Source organism: Clarias gariepinus, chromosome 15 (assembly GCF_024256425.1).
Source record: "Clarias gariepinus isolate MV-2021 ecotype Netherlands chromosome 15, CGAR_prim_01v2, whole genome shotgun sequence".
NCBI classification, from domain to species: domain Eukaryota; kingdom Metazoa; phylum Chordata; class Actinopteri; order Siluriformes; family Clariidae; genus Clarias; species Clarias gariepinus.
The window spans coordinates 19444068-19463329 of NC_071114.1; the positions used below are offsets into that span (position 1 = coordinate 19444068).

General features: G+C 34.2%; 1 protein-coding gene across 4 annotated transcripts; it reads left to right on the top strand.

The window, feature by feature from the left end:
• The first annotated feature begins 1252 nt into the window (after positions 1 to 1252).
• mfsd8l1 (major facilitator superfamily domain containing 8-like 1) lies at positions 1253 to 18683 on the top strand. Of its 4 annotated transcripts, none has more exons than XM_053513563.1 (12): positions 1253 to 1472; positions 4524 to 4709; positions 5098 to 5160; positions 5492 to 5611; positions 7363 to 7442; positions 7940 to 8207; positions 8455 to 8528; positions 15043 to 15256; positions 15873 to 15995; positions 16234 to 16364; positions 17175 to 17256; positions 17988 to 18683. In XM_053513563.1, the coding sequence occupies exons 1-11, from the start codon at positions 1397 to 1399 to the stop codon at positions 17238 to 17240; spliced, it is 1401 nt and encodes a 466-aa protein (XP_053369538.1). In that variant the 5' UTR covers positions 1253 to 1396; the 3' UTR covers positions 17241 to 17256; positions 17988 to 18683. The 4 variants fall into 4 exon arrangements, with proteins under 4 accessions (XP_053369538.1, XP_053369539.1, XP_053369540.1 ...); XM_053513564.1 differs by having other exon boundaries at positions 18115 to 18683; XM_053513565.1 differs by having other exon boundaries at positions 18423 to 18683.
• Positions 18684 to 19262: the final 579 nt, after the last annotated feature.

Below are 19262 nucleotides of genomic sequence, written 5' to 3' on the forward strand. Positions count from 1 at the left end.
TTAGAGAAAAATCATAATTATTTACAAACTATCTTTTATATATAAAACTGTGTGGTTTTTAATTGTCAAAAAGACAAACTTTTGACAGCTGTAATTTTTTGACAGCTAATACATAATGATAAAATAAGTAACACTAAGGATGGACTTAAAAGCATCTTATAAAATTGCAAAATAAATAACATTTCTAAACAAATGAAGACAGACATCTGACATACCTTTTGCATTTGACCAGTGCTTTTGCATTTGACCTCTGCCTCAGAAACAATTTTAAATTGTCAAATATATTTTTTAATAATACTCTTTGTTTAACAGTAACTCCAATTATGTAATTTGGGGTGATGATATTTATTTCATAGTAATAATTATAATGAATTATTGTTTTATGATTTAAGTGTTTCATTTATTTTATAAGATATCGATGCTATTATGAATCGGATGTACAGTATTTTATGAAAAATCTTCAGACGCATAAGCACAAAACGTATATGGTCCTACTTTTATGTATGATAAAAGTGACAAGACGTTCGCTTGAACTTGGCCTTTAAAAATGCTACAATTAATCATTGAACATCAAGGACAAGTTGGTTCATGATTGAAAGTACATTCTATATATTTTTTTACTTTATGTTTATGTTAAGTAATTTTGGCATCAGCAAAACTAGAACGACCCGTGTGTGTGTGTGTGTGTGTGCATGAGGGAGAGAGACTGAGAGAGAGACTGAGAGAGAGAGCGCGCGCGCATTCATACTACAATATCACTGCTGTGGTTTAATGAGAGTCACAAGCTGGGCTGGTCATTACTGATTTAGGATAATTTCTTTAACATGTAAATGGCTGTATGTCCTATTGTGCTTCCCAAAACAGAATTCTGGTTGTCTCTTACTCTACACATTATATATTATAAATCATTTTCTGAATTAATACAAATATTACATTAAGTTAGGAGCGTTTGAAACCATATACGTAACAAGCACTGCGCGACAATGATAGCGATTTCACTTGCTGATTCGTTTATGTACTGACTATATAATATTTGAACGTTTCTAGAACAAATGCAAAGTGGTTTAAGAAATATCAAGCTGATAATAAAAAATATATATATTTTTTAGTTTTATAGTTGTTTGTTTTTACTTCCGGAAACTCGCCGTAACCAACGGTGAACCAACCACTGTGCAGCAGGTAGATGCGACTAGCCAATCGTAGCCAAGCCCTGTGCAGGAGGTGGGACTTGATGGAATGAGAAGGTGAACGAGTATGAGAAAGACCCCGTGTGAGTCTCTAGTGGGGGCAAAATCAGTACAGTTTGATGGATTTGTATTATGGACGCAGTGCTGATTATATTAACACACTCTCACAGTGATTTATTGAAGTCGGCAAACGATTTAAAACACCAGAAATGGATTATGGACGCAAGAGAAAGCTAACGTTTATTACAATAGGGTTGGTTTTCCTGCTGAGCGGAGTGGAATATGGTGAGCTTTTTAAAGTTGTAGAACTGGTATAGTCTATGATAAATAAACTTAAAGTCTGTGAGTAAAGCTGCATTTCTAGCATGATTAGATAGAAAGTATGAAAGTCACTATTTCATCAAATATTTATTTCAGGGTTAGGGTATTTAACCCTAAAGTATTTATATATTTATTTATTTATCTATTTCACCAAAATGTATTACAGGTATTTATTTATTTATTTATAGAATATGTCAAACAAACTACACACGGTATTTTGACATGTGTTACAATACAGTAATGTGTCAAAATATGTAAAGTATGTGCTTTTGTATCTGTAGGGTGGTAAGTATTTACAACAACAACAAAAAAACTATATTTAATTGTATACTATGGAATTCCAAAGTGTTTAAAATTAATTAAACAAATAAATAAATAGGACATGATGAAATAAATAACTCTATGAATAAATAAGACATAGATGTAATATAAGAATGATATTGTGAAATAATGAAACATATTTTGAAAAAAAGCTTATTATTGTGAAATATATTGCACTCTGCAAATTATTTTCCCCAGTATCAGAGATTATTGCAGAGGCATTTTATTTAATTCATGCTGTTTTTATTTTAAAATGTAATTTTTTCAAAGACAGTTTTTATTTCAAAATCGCGTCAAAATGAGCAGAACTGGCTGAAGTTCACACCAGTCCGCCATCTTCCGTGACTTTTGACTTAGCACACAACTTACTAGAATAAAAATATAACTCAATACCGAAATAAATGCTTTTTAAGTATATTATTTGAAGTATCACTGAACATACACTACCGTTCAAAAGTTTGGGGTCACTTTCTAACTCCATGATCGTTTTTGATTTTTATTTCTTTCTACATTGTAAAGGAATTCTGAAGGCATCCAAAAATGCATTAATCTCCTTTGAACAGTTAATGGTGAGATGTGTCTGCTACTTATGCTCTGTAAAGACTTCATAACACCTCTAATCTGAGGTGCTGTAAATTGGTTATTTTTCAGGCTGATAACTCTAAATGAACTTCTCGTCTGCGGCAGAGGTAGGTTTTGGTCTCGCCCTCCTGGGATGGCCTTCATGAGAGCCAGTTTCATTTTGGTGCTTGATGGATTTTGCAAATTCACTTGACAATACTGTTCTTGCAAGAACTATTACAGAAAGGCTGACCTCTGTATCTTAAAATAACAACTAACTGTTGTTTTTGTTGTTGTTACATAATTACCTAATTCCATATGTGTTATTTTATAGTTTTGAAATCCCCAGTATTGTTGTAGAAAAAAATAAATCGCTAAACAAAAACAAAGAAATTTGCAAGTGACCCCAAACTTTTGAACAGTAGTGTATATTGGGTCATATTTGTAAAACAAAGGAAAGAACATTAAGACAAACAACATATAAAACTATAAAGACAATATTTTAGCAGGTCAGGAAGGATCATCTTGATGCAGTCAGTGTAAGATACACCACTCAGTGTATCAGCAAGCAAGTATACACCAATCAGTGTAAGCTGCAAGTGTAGCAGGTCAATGATGATGACCAACACCTCTCCCCTTCTCAACCAGTGTGAAAATGATGCCAATCAAACTGAACACGTAATCTGGAATAAAATCAGTAGCAGCATCAGCTCATGCTAGTAATTATTATTGTAGTCAATATTATTTCGAAATAATATTTTCTCAGCCTTATTTTGAATTTATATTGTATATAATATTAATTAAAATGAGTAAGTTTACTAGCCAGAGCTACTTCTGCCTCTGATTTTATTCCAGTTTATCTGTTCAGTTGATTTTTCACTTGGCTCAGGTATAGAAGGGGAGAGGTGCTGGTCATCATCATCACTGTCCCTGAGGCTGCTGGATCCAGACTTACTGTCCCTGACCGTAATGTTAAAACTGTCAGAGCCTGCGGAACTGTAATATCCCCTAACGCAAAAGGCATAATCTGCTAATTTGAAGAATTTTACAGCATCTGCTTTTAAAACTTTTTCTTCTTGTCACATACATTTTCAGCTCCACATTTTCTTTTCTTTTTTTTTTTTTTTCATCCATGGCAATTATTCATTCTTTGCTGTATCAAGAAATAATCCATATCTCTCCCTCTGTAAATTAAAAGTGAATGGGGGCGTGGTTTCAGAACACGTATGGAATAGGATTACAAAACATTCACATGCACACAAACTGTGTATCTGCGTAAAAAAGAGATGCAATATTATAGTTTCCGTCATTTTTAAAATAAATTTACGTACTGACTGGGCTGGCCACATTAACCAGTGGCCCACCGGGAAAACGCCTGGTACTCCAGATGGCCATTCCGCCACTACCTAGCATGTTTTTGCTAGCTGTAGCGGCGGTCCGTGGAGCAGGTATTTAGGGAAACTAATCGATGTTAAAGGATCAGCCAATAGGCGCGCAGGTCAAACCCACTGGCGCTGATTCGTTGACAGAACGACTCATTCTGCTGAAAAGTCGCATTATGAAATAAATAGGTCATCGTGAAAAACGGAATTTTGAAATAAAAACTGACTTTTAAAAAATGACATTTTGAAATAAAAACAGCATGAATTAAATAAAATGCCTCTGCAATAATCTCTGTTATTGGGAAAAATAATTTGCAGAGTGCAATATATTTCACAATAATAAGCTTTTTTTTTCAAAATATGTTTAATTATTTTACAATATCATTCTCATATTACATGTATGTCTTATTTATTCATAGAGTTATTTATTTCATCATGTTCTATTTATTTATTTAATTTTGAACACTTTGAAGTTCCACAGTATACTCACCTTACTTGTAAATTAAATATAGAGTCACTTAAGTTGGAAGTAATCAATATCAATAATAAAACAGTATGATTCGAAACACTTCCAGACAGACTGTAACGAGAGAAAACGAAAGAACAATCCGGACAAATATACTGTATAGTCCAGTGTCTTACTTGCTCTTGCAATTCTCATTCAATAAATTCTTTCTCTCTCTTGCTCTCTCTCTCTCTCTCTCTCTCTCTCTCTTTTTCTCTCTCTCTGTCCTTGCCTACTTGTCATCAGCGGTGATTTTACCTACAATCTGGCGTTTCCTGCAGACGCTGGATGCTGCCCCGTATTTTCTGGGTCTCAGTCTATCAGCGTTTAGCCTCAGTGGTTTGCTCTCTGGTCCATTATTTGGTATCTGGTCTGACAAAACACATGGCACCAAGAAGATCATTCTGTTTGCTAACTGCTTTGAAATTATCGGTAAAACACACACACACTTACACTTACGCACAAGTTTTTTAGAATCATATTATGATAAGGTATTTTTTATTTTTTTTTAAGAACTGTTCATTCAATTAATCTTTAACTTTTTTTTCACAATAAACATTTATGCTGCTTCTTTTTTCTCTCTGCAATAGTCATTGGTTCTGTAGCAAAGTACTAACTTCAACAGCATTGAGGTTAATTCTTATAGTATAATAATTTAAAACAAATCAAACTCCAAGTTCTATAGATAAGTAAGTGTTTAGTAATACATAATGGTACATAATATATAAATAGTATTGTACATGATATACTGTATCTCTGTATGCCTTATGTGAAAAACTCAGGAAGATGATCAAATTATTTCTGTTTCTCTGTTTTTCAGGTAATTTTATGTATTTTACAGGTTTTTCTAAATGGCTGCTGCTGAGCAGTCGTTTTGTTGCAGGTGAGAAAGAATAAAATTTTTAATTCCTTGTGTTTATAGTGCATAATAATAATAATAATAATAATAATAGTATTTATTAATGGTATTTATTTTGTGCTTATACGTACAATAATGTTTAAAATCCAACAAACAATGTACGCTTACCACATCTCTTGTTTTATTTTACATGTTATTTAAATTAATAAAAAACAACAGCAAGTTGTGTTATAAAGCAGTTTTCGTCCTTTAAACATCTTCAATTATAATGCTGTTTAATGTTTTGTAAAATTCTGCAATGTAGTTTGTAGTGCAGTGTTGTGTAACATAGAATATTATTGGTTAACTGTAACAGGAATCGGGTCAGGAGCTGGTTCATCTATTTTCGGTTTCTTGACGAGAATCACGGCTCCTGAAGATCGCTCCACAGTGTTCGCTGCTGTCATGGCCTGTAGACAAGCTGGCCTTTTGATCGGTTAGTCTGTTAGATTGATTATTTTGTTGGGACCTCACAGGCTATTTATTATTGAATGTAAAAAAATTTTAAAAATAAAAATTTGAGTATATTTAGAATTATTCTATAATGTTGCTTTAAAGTTCACACATTACACCAGAAGATTTCCTACCTCTGTAGGTACACAATGTGTGGCATTTTCTCCAGCATGATTTTTCGAACTGGCCATTTTTTCAGATTCAGAGAAATTAAATTTACAAACACAGCTGTGGCAAATTAAATCATTAGGCAAAGATGACTTAAAAAAAAAAACATACATTGAAGCTTAAAAGTTTGCAAACCCCTGATTATAATGTAATACAATAACAAAATTTTGAATCCTATTTGAGTTCCTGTAGCTAATAGCGGCTACCTGTTGAAAATGGAATGTTATAGGCAATGTATGATATGTTGAATATTATCACTAAAAGCTTTCATAGGGCTATTGTCGGACACAAAGTGTCAAAATGTAGCCAAGCAATTCTTTAGTATGGATTAAATGAGTTAAACCATTCTTGAGCCTGCAGCAATAAAAGCAATGATAAAGCAGAGCGCAATATTAGCAGACAATTTAATAATAATTTAACTCAAATTTTCATTTTGACAATACTCTAAGTCACAAGGTTAAATATAACAGGTACACACCTTATTTATTTATGGGGATTTTGGAATTTCTTGTGTTAATTAATAGCATACATTTATATTTTATTGATTTTGTGGGGGAATCTACTAGCTGATATTATGGATATATGTCCCTGTTAGGTTTAAATGAAGAATAATTGTGTACGGGCTAAGTTTTAAGCAAAGAGAAGAAAAGTTTTAGCTTGTTGTTTTCGCCGCACCTTGCTACACTTACCGGTCTGGGCCCGATCGACTGGGAGAGAAAACCACACACACGCAGGCATGATTGCTGAGAATAAACAGAGATCTTCAGACAAGTGAGCACATTTAAATGGTGCTACGCCCCGAACATCAAAAGAACCAGTCATTAACATAGTTAGAGGGACTATGACTCTTATCAGTCATAGAGAGACCCTGAGACAGACAGGTGAGAGGAAATTCATTTGCATTCTCCTGATTAAACAAAAGGGTTCTGGCAGACAAGAGCCATTTGGATAAATACTCGTCTGGGTACAGGATATACTGTAGAAGGTGTTACCACAGAAGGCATGAGGAAGCACAATGAGGGATCTGTTCTCAAGGCACAGGAATCTTTTTATTAGATTACAATGTCTTACAATATTATAAATCCTTACAGTCCCCCTTCCTTAATACCCCATTTTCCCATATCAGTGTTGTGCTCCCAGTTTTTCCCCCCTTGTCATTAGTACAGAAAAATACATTTTCTATGTTGTAAGTGAAGGAACATAAGAGGGTGTGCATCATGGCTGTAATTCAGTAAAACACAGCTTTGGTGTTCATTCTAATGATTACACACCATTCTAAGGGTTCTGTTTTTTTTCTTCTTGCATTAGTTTTGCAAAGTGATGAAAATCATTGAAACATGCTCAGTCCTAAGATATCTTGCCACAAGGAAAACCTAAAGTACTTTAAAACAAGCACATCGATATAAACCTGTGATTAGCTTTTGTAATAGAAAATTAGTTCATTAACACATTCTGACCCATCAGAATCCACAACATTTGGAGTTTCTCAAGTGCACTTTCTTTATTTGGCTGATATTCTAAAATTTTAACAGTGATGTTTTTGTCCTTATTCGTGTTATATTTTAGGTCCTGCATTTAACATTTTCCTCAGACTGTGTGACTTCCAGCTTGGACCATTTGTGGTGAATAAATATACCGCTCCTGGGGTAAATCACATACACAAACATATGCACTAATGTCTTAGTTACATCCTCATTATTTTCATAAGTAGTCATTAAGATGGGATGGCGTTTACAGAGTTACTATGCAAAATTGTATGTGGATTTTGCATGACGGCCGCATTGCTTAAAATGGCCGCCATGGACCAAGTCAGATTGGAGTTTAGGTGTGAACTAAGCAACTGTTAAAAAAACTTGTGTTATTGACAGTTTGCAGTCAGATTGTGTAGATGACTCCTCTGCAGTCGATCCTGGTGTAGATGAAGTAGACACCATGACCAGGATAATTCCTACTGATATGTAACAAGCTACAAGACTGAGGAGGAGGTCTAACCAAGCAAAAAATATTATCGGGCATTAGTCAAATTATAATTTTACACATCTGTATCAGACCAGAATTTCAAATTCAGTGTATCCTTTCTTGTGTGTGTGTTTGTGTGTGTGTGTGTGTGTGTGTGTGTGTGTGCCTCTGTGTGCATCTACAGATCTTCATGTGTCTGTTGTGGGTGCTGCTGCAGCTCGTTGTGTTGCTGATGTACTGGGATCTCAAAGGAAGAAATGAGGGTCCCGAAGAAGAGAAGCAGGAAGAGGAAGAGAGGCCGTTGGTTCGACCAAGTGACCTTCATGAGTCATATGGAACACTTCCCAACTCGCCTGTAACAGACCAGATCATTTCTGATGACAACTTGACTCCGTCCTCTCCACCTTCCAAGATCGAATCCAATCCCTTCAAACGCTTCAGTGCTGCGCGAGGTGTGTGTACCCGCACATGTGTGTGTGTGTGTGTGTGTGTGTGTGTGTGTGTGATATATTGTGTTCTGCAAGCCAGAAATTGATAGCGAGCTAATAATTTAGTTTTATTTATATGGTGAAATCTTTCATTGACATTGTCATGAGCAGCTTTCGAAAATCTGAAATCTGTAGTGTGGTGTGAGGTTTCACTTTTGGTACATAAATACGACTGTTGATTTCTCCTGTTCCTTTTATGTATTCTTAACAGAATTTCTGAGAGAGGAGGTGGTAATGCTGCTCACGGCTCAGTTCATTACACTGTTCAACCAAACAGCATTGGAGGTAAACACACACTGACACACACACACTAACAAGAAAGCAGAAATTCAGATGAAAGCATATTATCTGGCAGGCAGTTTTTCTGAAGGCAACCTTTCATTTGCTTAAACATTCGAAAATCAGAAGATGACAAAACAAAGATTTTGAAAGTTTCATTCCATATTCTGTTGAGATTAGTGTTAGGGCTGTGTATCGCACTTGGCACCAAATGAAGTTTGGTTTAATGAAAAATTCCTTGTCTTTGACTAACCAACTTTTGATACCCAATGAGTAAATTTAATCAGAACCAGTGAGCCAGTACACATTATAAAATGGTGATTTATGTATTGCGACACTAACCCCAAAAAACTGTGTGTATATATATATGAGTAATTCCATCTCAAATCAACCAATGAAAGAGAAATTTTCCACCATCACCTCTCAGATTTTGCTGACTTTTTCACCAATTGTTAATATTGCCATGAAAATAAAAACCCCCAATTTTTTTGTCCCAACTCCCACTTGTTAAAAAATGGCAGCCATCTTAATTTTTGGCCTCAAAGTGCTTTAAGACATGCCACGCCCCTTTTTGAAATCCTCTTTTCCTTGATAACTCACTTGCTATATGTCATATGGAGATGAATTGTCAAAAAAAACAATTGTCCAGGTTTTGCAAATGTTTTACGATTTGATACACATTTTATATACAGAGAATGTACATGGATGTACACAATAGGCCTTATCTACCAGTAAATGTGTCATTTTATGGTGGTCCATGTAAGATACATGTATCACTGTCAAACAGTATCCTGTAACTGAACCATTCAGGTTCATACTGATCAGAAAGTTGAATTATCTCCAACCAACTCCATGAGTGACCTCGCACTCAAGGAACTTGGTGATTGCATCATCTTTTTCTTGGTGCTAATTAAGTGCAGAAAAACAAAAGCAGGTGAGTGTGTTTCATTTATGTTAATTTATTAACTGAAGCTTTCCAATGTAGTTTGTTATCTTAATCACAATCTGATTACAAAGACTTGATGGCAAAGCTTGTCTGTTCTTTGGATTCTCGTGACTATATGTTGCACAGGTGTGAGCAGTGCCCCCCTAAATCAAAACTATCTGATTATCTTGATTAGGGCAGGGCAATATGGCCAAAAATATTTATCACGATATATATTTGAAAATTTGCGATAATGATATAACTGACGATATGATTGACACAAGACAAAGCAGCTGTTTGTATGTGCATAAAAGCTATATAAATTTTTACTGGGCAAATGCAAATTCCACACCACTGAAGTTGCACGATTCTTACAAACCAATTCTGGTTCATCTGTTTCATTCAACGATCCACTTTCGCCTTTCTTATTCTCCGCCGCCGCCAAGCTTTTTCCGCCATAAGCGTTTGGAAACAAAGGCACTGCACATGCGTGTTTTACCCATATTCTATTGCGATATTTCATTTTCTTATCATTGCCTAACATTGTACCGGTATTACAGTGAAAGGTATAATATGGCCCAGCCCTAATCTTGATGGTATATTTGAAAATGCTGATTTGGACCCAGATGACACTGTTCAGTTCAAGCAGTGGATTTCATTATGAGACTTTGTGAAAAATGTGACTCCTGCACAGCTCATCACTATACAGCCAAGGCCCAAGCTGCTTATTTGAAAGAACTGAAAAAGAAACTTCCCATTGGAAAGGAGGCTGTTATCCTCATGGATTTTGCAGAATGGTATTTTTTATTTGTCAGGATGCTGTTCAAGGTTTTCACTGGGATACATCCCAGGTGATTCTGCATCCTTTCGTGGTTTACTATAGGGGTGGTAGTGAAAACGATGGTTCACTAAGTTGCAAAAGTTTTTGTGTTGTCAGTAATGAAAGGGAACACAATGCTATTGTTGTTCACAAGTTTATTAAGGTTCTCATAAATCCACTGAAAGTTCTTTTACCAAATTTAAATCATGTGCATTACTTCTCAGATGGTGCAGCCAGCCAGTACAAGAATTATATATATATATTTTTTTTTATTTGTGGAGGCATTTCCTATCAAAATGACTTTGGTAGCTACAAAGTGCATGCCTTTCCTAGTTGATATTATTTGTGTCACTGCAACTTGACAGGTCTCGTACATGTACATGTACCTTTTCGTCTTATTCCATGAACTCATTTTTGTGGGCTTTGTTCTTTCAGAATCAGATACCCAGGATGATGAAAAAAAACTGTGATTAGTCCTTTTAGTGTAGAGAGATGAATAACGTCATTATCAGTCTTTGACTAGACATGCATTACAGAAGAACTTGAGGTAACTTTTACTTATGCATTAAGTATTCTACAGATATTGCAGTACATTTCTGTGTGTCAAATCATTTAATGTTGCAAAACCTGGACAATTGATTTTTGATGATTTCTATAAAACAGGGCATAACACACCCCTGGTTTTTATTTATTTTCAAGATAAGGTGATGTGAAGTAACCCCTATTTTTTTGAGTAACATGTATACATGCAGACCTTGGGTTCTGGGGGGTCGAAAAGGGGTACCCCCAAAAAATGTTTTTTCAGAAATATCTCCATAACCACAGCAGATAGCCAAATTCCGATTGTAGAATCTGAATCTACATAAAAACTTACATAAATATACCCAGTATATCATAGTTCATCTCCATATGACATATAGCAAGTGAGTTATCAAGGAAAAGAGGATTTCAAAAAGGGGCGTGGCATGTCTTGAAGCACTTTGAGGCCAAAAATTAAGATGGCTGCCATTTTTTAACGAGTGGGAGTTGGGACAAAAAAATTGGGGGGTTTTATTTTCATGGCAATATCAACAATTGGTGTAAAAATCAGCAAAATCTGTGATCATGTGGTGGAACCCTCTGGTTGATTTGAGATGGAATCACCCATATATATATATATATATATATATATATATATATATATATATACACAGTGTGTGTTTTTTACCTTCTTCTTTTTAAATTTATGCAAGTTTGCATTTCAGTTGGTAAAATATTTGCACTTTAAATTATTCACACATTGGTGAGCAGCACAATAGTATTTACTAAATTTGTTTTACAATTGTAACAAAATCAAAAAAATATATATTTTATTTATAAAATCATGATACTTACAGAATCCCATTTCAAATGGAATCGTTACCTACAGTACCAGTCAAAAGTTTGGACACAATATTGGAATCATTTTCTACATTCTAGAATGATACTGGATTTTTTCAAACTATGAAATAACACTTATGTCATTAGGTAATAAAGTAACTACAACAACCATCATTTGTTGTATCAAGACACAAGGGTCAGCTGTTCTGGAATAGCATGCACAAAACTTGAAAATTCACCTACAGTAGGTACTCAACCAGAATAATGGTTTTATCACTGCGGCAGCATTTGGGTTTGTGTGTTTGCTGGCATTTACCACTAAGTGGTGCTATATAACTATAGGCTGATGCCTCCGGCCCTGGTTTATTCTCTCAAGGATTATGAGACGCCGCTCCTTTAGAGCTGCACGTAGTAGCTGATAAAATCAGGTGAAACATTGTAGATAAATGAATTCATAATCAAAGTACTAAAATTACATTACAAATGTAGAATTCAAATTAAATGAAATGTTATTAGGATTGAATTTAAGCGAGGTAAACGGTAACCCAGTGAGCCTTTAGATTTTATCATGTGTAATTAGACAAGCTACGCGTGTAGGGTTTTGTGTCATCTTATATTTTGTGTTCTTTAAATTTCTAGTAGATTTATTAACTGAAATAAACGAAACTAAATGACCATAAAAATTTAAACATTGTCAGAACGTGCTACTGTGTCACCAGATGTCGATGTCATTCAGCCCTGACGCTTGTGTTTTTGCGTTATTATAAGAATGAAATTAAGTAGGCTGTTATGATTATCATAATTCTCTTAAAAAAATTAGCAAAAAATCCTGGACCATTTCTCTGACATGCACTTTTAAACATTGACTTCCTTTTTAAACTGAAGAATATACATAAGATCGAGAGATTTCTGGAGCGCCTTTTTATGGGAATCTGCATGACAGGATGGAAGGCAATTTTTGCCAATATATTAGTTCGGATGAATATCCGAATATGCATTTTCTGGAGGTAAAATAAGACATAATATTTGATGACATATGCACAGAAAGAAAGAAAAAGACTAAAAATTTATTATTTTTAATTAATAAATAGACCCAACATGAGCAACCCAACAATGTGTTTTAAGTACCCGAAATAACCCAGAATATTAACCCAACATAAACAACCTAACAATATGTTTACAGAAACAACCCAGCATCTTTTACTGTCTTTTTTGTGTTATTCTAATGTTTTATTTGAAAAGTCTATTTTTCTAGTTATTTTTACATTTAAAGTTTGATGTCTTTGAATGTATTTTTTTTTAATAACAATAAACTAAAACAAATCTATATGCTGTATAACAGTTAATTCTTTGTACAAATAAAATTGTCAGCTAGTGAACTTGATCATCTGTCAACATTTAACCAATGTTTTTTTTTTTTGACTTATTATTGTACAGTAAATATCAATAGCTATGGTTCAGATTTTTTCATGTATAAAATACACAGGTGTGGAAATTACCATCACTGTAGTATTTCTTCAATGCAACATATTAAGACTTAATTATATTTTCAAACTGGGCGAGTGAAAATGTTACTTTGCGCCTCCTGGCGGTCATTTCACAAATTACTTTGAAATGCAACTGATTCATTTTGATTGCTGTCGTTTTGCCACGGCATGGCAGTAATAGCCACTGTATTGAAAATTCACCTATTAACTTAGGGAGCATAAGTAGCATACACATCTCAATATCAACTGTTCAATGGAAATTATTGCACATTTTGGATGCAGTTTTCATTGTTTTACAATGTAGTAAGAAATAAAAATCAGGAAACACCATGTACTCACAGTATAGGTATCATGATAATATGTTTTCGGCTGGTCTATGGTGATTCCCATCCCTACTAAAGCATGCAAATAAAACACCGCCTAGACAGAGCTCACGTGTTGCATTTCACAGTAGTTGTAAAGATGTCTGTGTTCAAATGTATAATTAGATTTTATCATCCTGGTTGAAAATAATATTGCTGTCCAGAGAAACAACATGGCAAAATTAGTGAAACACAAATGAATGTGGGTGGACACAATGAATGTGTGTGGAAAAAAGAATTAGGAGCAGAAACTTTCTCTATGTTTGACTGCAAGAGACATGAACCACAGTCTTCTTTCTCTCATTATTCAAATTTGCATAATGTTATAAAACTTCCTTCAGAATATCCACCACTGAATTTATCTCCTCTGGTTAATAAGGACAGTGCTATGACTAACAGATAACATTTAGCAAAGAAATGTGGGCCAACTTGGCAGCTTGTACACCGTTATTTGCAAATTTTAACAATAATATGCTAATAATAAGGTATGCTGCTGGGACTCTGTGTCTGTGACTGTTTAAATTTTTATACATATTTATTTAATAATATTAACAGACTGTTGCTAAAAGAAAGTAACAGTGACCTTAACATGCAGGGAGCCGAACATGAGTGGCAAAAGCTTTGCTTATTCGGTGACATTGTTAGTTATTTTCTTGAGTCAGACTAGACAGAGAGGGAGCAGGTCTTGTGAGGATCAGAATCCTTTAGTGATGTGAACTAATTAATTTTTAGGACTTTAAACTTCACAATGTTCACAATGAAAAATTGTCAGCTATGAAGGTGAACTTGTTCATGTGTATGAACTTTGAGCTATCTCTTGTGAAGCATTAACAGGCAACTCTGAGATGTGGTAAAGAGATTTTTTTTAATTGTAAAAAAATGCCAGGTTCCTGAAGCATAAAACTGAAGTTTTTAATAATAATAATAAAAAAGTGAACTATCTTTGTTAAAAAGACTAGCATTTTGCATGTTATGAAATTAATTTGTGTGGGTACACTTACCAAGGTGCTGAAAAGTAAAACCAAAGATATGAGTAATATATTTCTCTTTTTGTTTAAATTGATCTTACAAAATTGGTTTCCATATCAGTAACAGTATTGAAGATTTTTGAACGATACCCAGTCCTGGAATCATTTCTCATATGGAGGTGTGAAAGGCATTCTTTCCTGGAATAACCTTGGGATTTTAGTCTAATTAATTTGTAGTATTTTTTTTTTCTTTCTGTGCATATGTCTTTAAATATTATGTCTTATTTCACCTTATACCCTTTAGAAATAACTCCAGGAAATGCATATCTCATCCGAACTAATATATTGGCAAAGATTGCCTTAAATCCTGTCATGCAGATTCCCATACAAAGGCGCTCCAGGAATCTTTTAATCTTATGTATATTCTTTAGTTTAAAAAGCAAGTCAATGTTCAAAAGTGCATGACAGAGAAATGGTGCAAGGATTTTTTACTTGAAAGTCAGTGCAGTGAATGTGAATGCAGCCAAAGTGATTATACATAAGAACTTCCTGGTCATGTGCTCAGACTGAGTGTGCGTTTCTTTTTGCCGGGGTAACAGACGATGGTGACTCCGCTGACACAGCAGTACTTTAATTTCGGTGAGTTGGAGAACAGTGTGATGTACTGTGTGTGTGGAGTGGAGGTGATCGCCGGCTTTGTCTTCGTCCGATGCATCAGCAGGAAGCTGGAAGAGAGGGTTGTGTTGTCCATCGGCCTCTTTCTTGCCAACATTTCTTGCGTCTGGTGTCTCATCTTCCTTACTGACCCTCAGGGTGAGTGTCTGTCTGTCCCCATGAAGAAGGTGTAGCCTTTTAGTCTCTTGAGAAAAGTATGGCCTCTGTGCCTATTAATCTCTGTTAAGTAGGTGTGGCCTCTGTGGTTGTCAGACACCATGAAATAGGTATGGCCTTTGTGCCTGTCAATTACCATAAAGTAGGCGTGGCCTCAGTGTCTGTTAATCCCCATAAAGTAATCACTGTTGTTAATCACTGGTGCTTTTTGACCATTTTATTTAAAGGATCTTAGTCGTTAAATAAATGTTTGGTAAATTTGACAAATCTTTAATGTACATGTCTGTGTGTCAGATTATTATTTTTTTTTTAATTTAGGGTATATGTTGGGGTTAAATTGGCCCGCAGCTTCTGTTACAATTTTATTAGTGTTATTAAGCTTCTTGTGGTAGCATTTGTTGTTTATTGTTATCACTGTTTTCTCACAGCTTAATAATTTTTTTCTAATTTATTTATTTACTTTTTATGTTAATAGTTATAATGTATGTGCTAAACAGTCAAATACACCAGTGTGAGTGCATGTGTTTTTCTAAGTATGTTTGTGCATGTGTGTGTGGTAGGACTAGATAACTTTAGTGTTGTTATTTTTCTGCTGTAGGCGGGTTCTCATGGCAGTTAACTGAGTTCATCATCGGCGTGTTCCTGCAGGTTCTAGGTCTGCCCTTTATTGCCGTTGCTCAGGTGACTCTCTTCTCCAAAGTGACTGCTGAGAAAACTCAGGGTGAGACAACACTGAAGTAAATAATTTATTTCATGAGATGATGATGATGATGTGATGATGGATGATGAATTAAATCCATTTTAGTTATTTAATAATTTTTAGGATACTACAAGCTCATGTTCCACTCTGTGATTAGGACTTTCGTGTTCTCTAGGTGAAAGGGGTCGTCCTTGTTTCTCTTCTATCAGTCAGATTGATTGTAGTGTGTATATGTGTGTGTCTGTCTGTGTGTGTTCAGGTTTCAGTCAGGGAATTCGGCGCTCTGTTGGAGGTTTGGCTACTATTCTGGGTCCATTATGGGCAGGAAGTTTGACCTCTAACCTTTACGTGATGCTGGGATTGATGATGGGCTTACTGACCCTGCTTACTGTAAGTGTGATACTTTCTCTACTTGCCATCAGGGCTGCTTTATTCCTCAGTAAACGTATCATCAGTTTGCAGAAAGTACCTTGCTCAGAGAAAGTATTTGTCCTGTTCCTGAATTTTATTGGTTTGCATATTTGTCACACTTAAGTGATTCAGATCATCACACAAATTTTTATATTAAATGTAAAAACACAAGTAAATAAAAATGCATTTTTAACTGATTTGCATTTATTTTTCCATTTATTAAGGAAAGCTGTCCAAACAAAGTAACTGCCCCCCTTGCTTAATCATGAATAAACTGGATATTTTTGGAAATTTGAGATAAATTTCACTTGCCACACCCAAAAAAAAAAACGCAACATGATCTAAAGAAATTCAAGAACAGATGAGAAATAAAGTAATTTAAATCTATTTCTATGACTTTAAGACTCCAGCGAACAACAGTTAGAGCCATGTCCACAAATGGAGGAAACGTGTAACAGTGGTGAGTTGCAGGCCTGACAAAATAACTCCAAGAGCACAACATCTAAAGAACTGCTGATCTCACTTGCCTCACTGATCTCAATTGCCTTGAAATCATAATTTATAAACTGCATTTTGTATTTACTCAGGATATATAATATTAAAATTAGTTTGATGATCTGAAGTGTGACAAATATGCAAAATAAAAAAGGGTTTTTTAAAAGTTGTGTTGAAAGCAGTTGGAACACATATCATATCGTACTGTGTTTGACTGTGTATGTGTTTTTGCCACTCTATTTAGCCTTTTGCACTTTTTTGGCCCTCTGCTGGTGATTTTGTGATGTCTTGTAGATCATGATGGCCCTTTCATACAATAGACTCGTTGATCGCACTACAGTGGAACAGACCGAGGAATAATACACAACCCACACAGGTATGACCAGCTATATACAGTATGGTTTCATCATTTCATAGTTGTATAAATTTTCACACTTCCCTGAACATAGCAAAAACAAAAGCTTCCATTGTTCTAAACTAAAACTCACTACTGACTGACATCTTTTTCCATTTTTTTTTTAATGTGGACTTTGTAAAGTCTGTAGATTACAATGTCAGTTTTGTCATTTTTGCAAAAAAAAAAAAAAAAAGCGTGTATGTGTTTAATGTTGAAAGTAATGTATGGATTAAAAAGAAGACTTTCTGATCATTGCAACCTGGTCTGTCGATATCAATACCCTAAAATCAATGTTTTGCCAGAAAGCAAGAGAGGGAAAGAGAGAAAGAGGCTACCTTCACATTACAGTACAAGCCACGATTTTTGGTCCGATAGGATTCGCATGCCATATGTCTCACTATAGCTGTTTTTTTTTTTAGCTGTTGCTAGCACTGCTCTGAAATCCCCACACTAATGGTGCTGAATGATGTCAGTAAACACTGCAGGAATGCACAGGGGCAAAACGTTGCATTAGTAGTTATTTGCATGTACCCAAGACTTATGTACTGTTTATATTTATTTCTAAATAGAAATAATTACAAATATATATTATTATATATTTTAGTAGTTATTACTGTGCTATATATCCTTTTATGCTTTCTTAGTATTTGCTAAAGAAATCTACTGAAATGCATTTTATAAAACCATTTTTATATTTTTCTTTTTTCTAGGTATGCAACTGTACATCTATTTCACAATTACATGTCAACAAATTGAATATAATCACAAATAATTAAATGAAAATGATCATAAAGTTATATACAAATAATTCAGAATAAATATTATTATTATTATTAGGTTTCAGTTGTGGATGCACTGCTGCTGCTGACTTTGTGTTAACTTAATAGCACTAAAAGATCAGGTGGCACTACAAACCCGTGCTCTTGACTCTGTGCCGTTAATTTGGATGTTACATGTCAGCCAATGCATTATGTGACCTGGTTGAACTTTGTGTGGTGAGGGTGGTGCAGTTTTTGGGGCAGTAAGATGATAGGATTGGGAGATAAAGCCATACAGGGAATAAACAGTAACCTGTAACAGTAACATCATGTGATGCATCGAGCCGCTGGTGATTTTATTTCTGTCTCTATAAAATATCTTTTTAGGTAATTTATATTCCTGGGATTTTTGGAAGGCTAGATTAGCTGAACCACAAACAAAACCTGTCGAAAACGTAAAATATTTATAAAATAATTTGTATTGTTAATAATTTGTGAATATTCTTCTTCTTCTTATTATTATTATTATTATTATTAACTGTTACTGTAATCATTATTCTTTATATTTATTTATTTAAGAATAAGAGTTGGGACAGTGTTATTTGCATGAGGTTTTGATAGTTTTTTTAATTTTTTAATTTTTTTAGTTAAGTGACTGGCTTAGTTGTTTAGGATTTTATTTCAAATTTAGAAGTAAATAAATCTAAACATAAAATATACAAACAAATAAATGAATAATGGCCATAGTTAATGCTAAATGTTCTTTAACATATTATTATTGTTGTTTTGTTGTTTAAGAAAACATTTGTTTTGCTCTTTTTTGTGCAGATATAGTGAACATTAATTTTCAAATTATCCCAACACAGATGGTTAAACAATCATAAAACAAATTGTGCCATGAAAAAGTAATACATTTAGTAGATGTATTAAAAAATGATTTTATATTATTATTTTAATTAATTTTTCTCCTTTCCTATACCTTTACATAATAATGTTATTATTATAATTTTATTTGTTGATATTTGGTATTAACAGTTCCATTTTTGGATCTGTATCAATTAAGGGGTATAAAATGTATAAAAAAAACTTTATTGATGCATTTTTTTCAGATTGTTGTTTTATATTTATATACATCATATTTCCCAAAACAACAGCAATAACAATATTTCTAAATGCTGTATATACTGTACTGTAATACATGCACAAAGAACAGCCTGAAACTCCCTC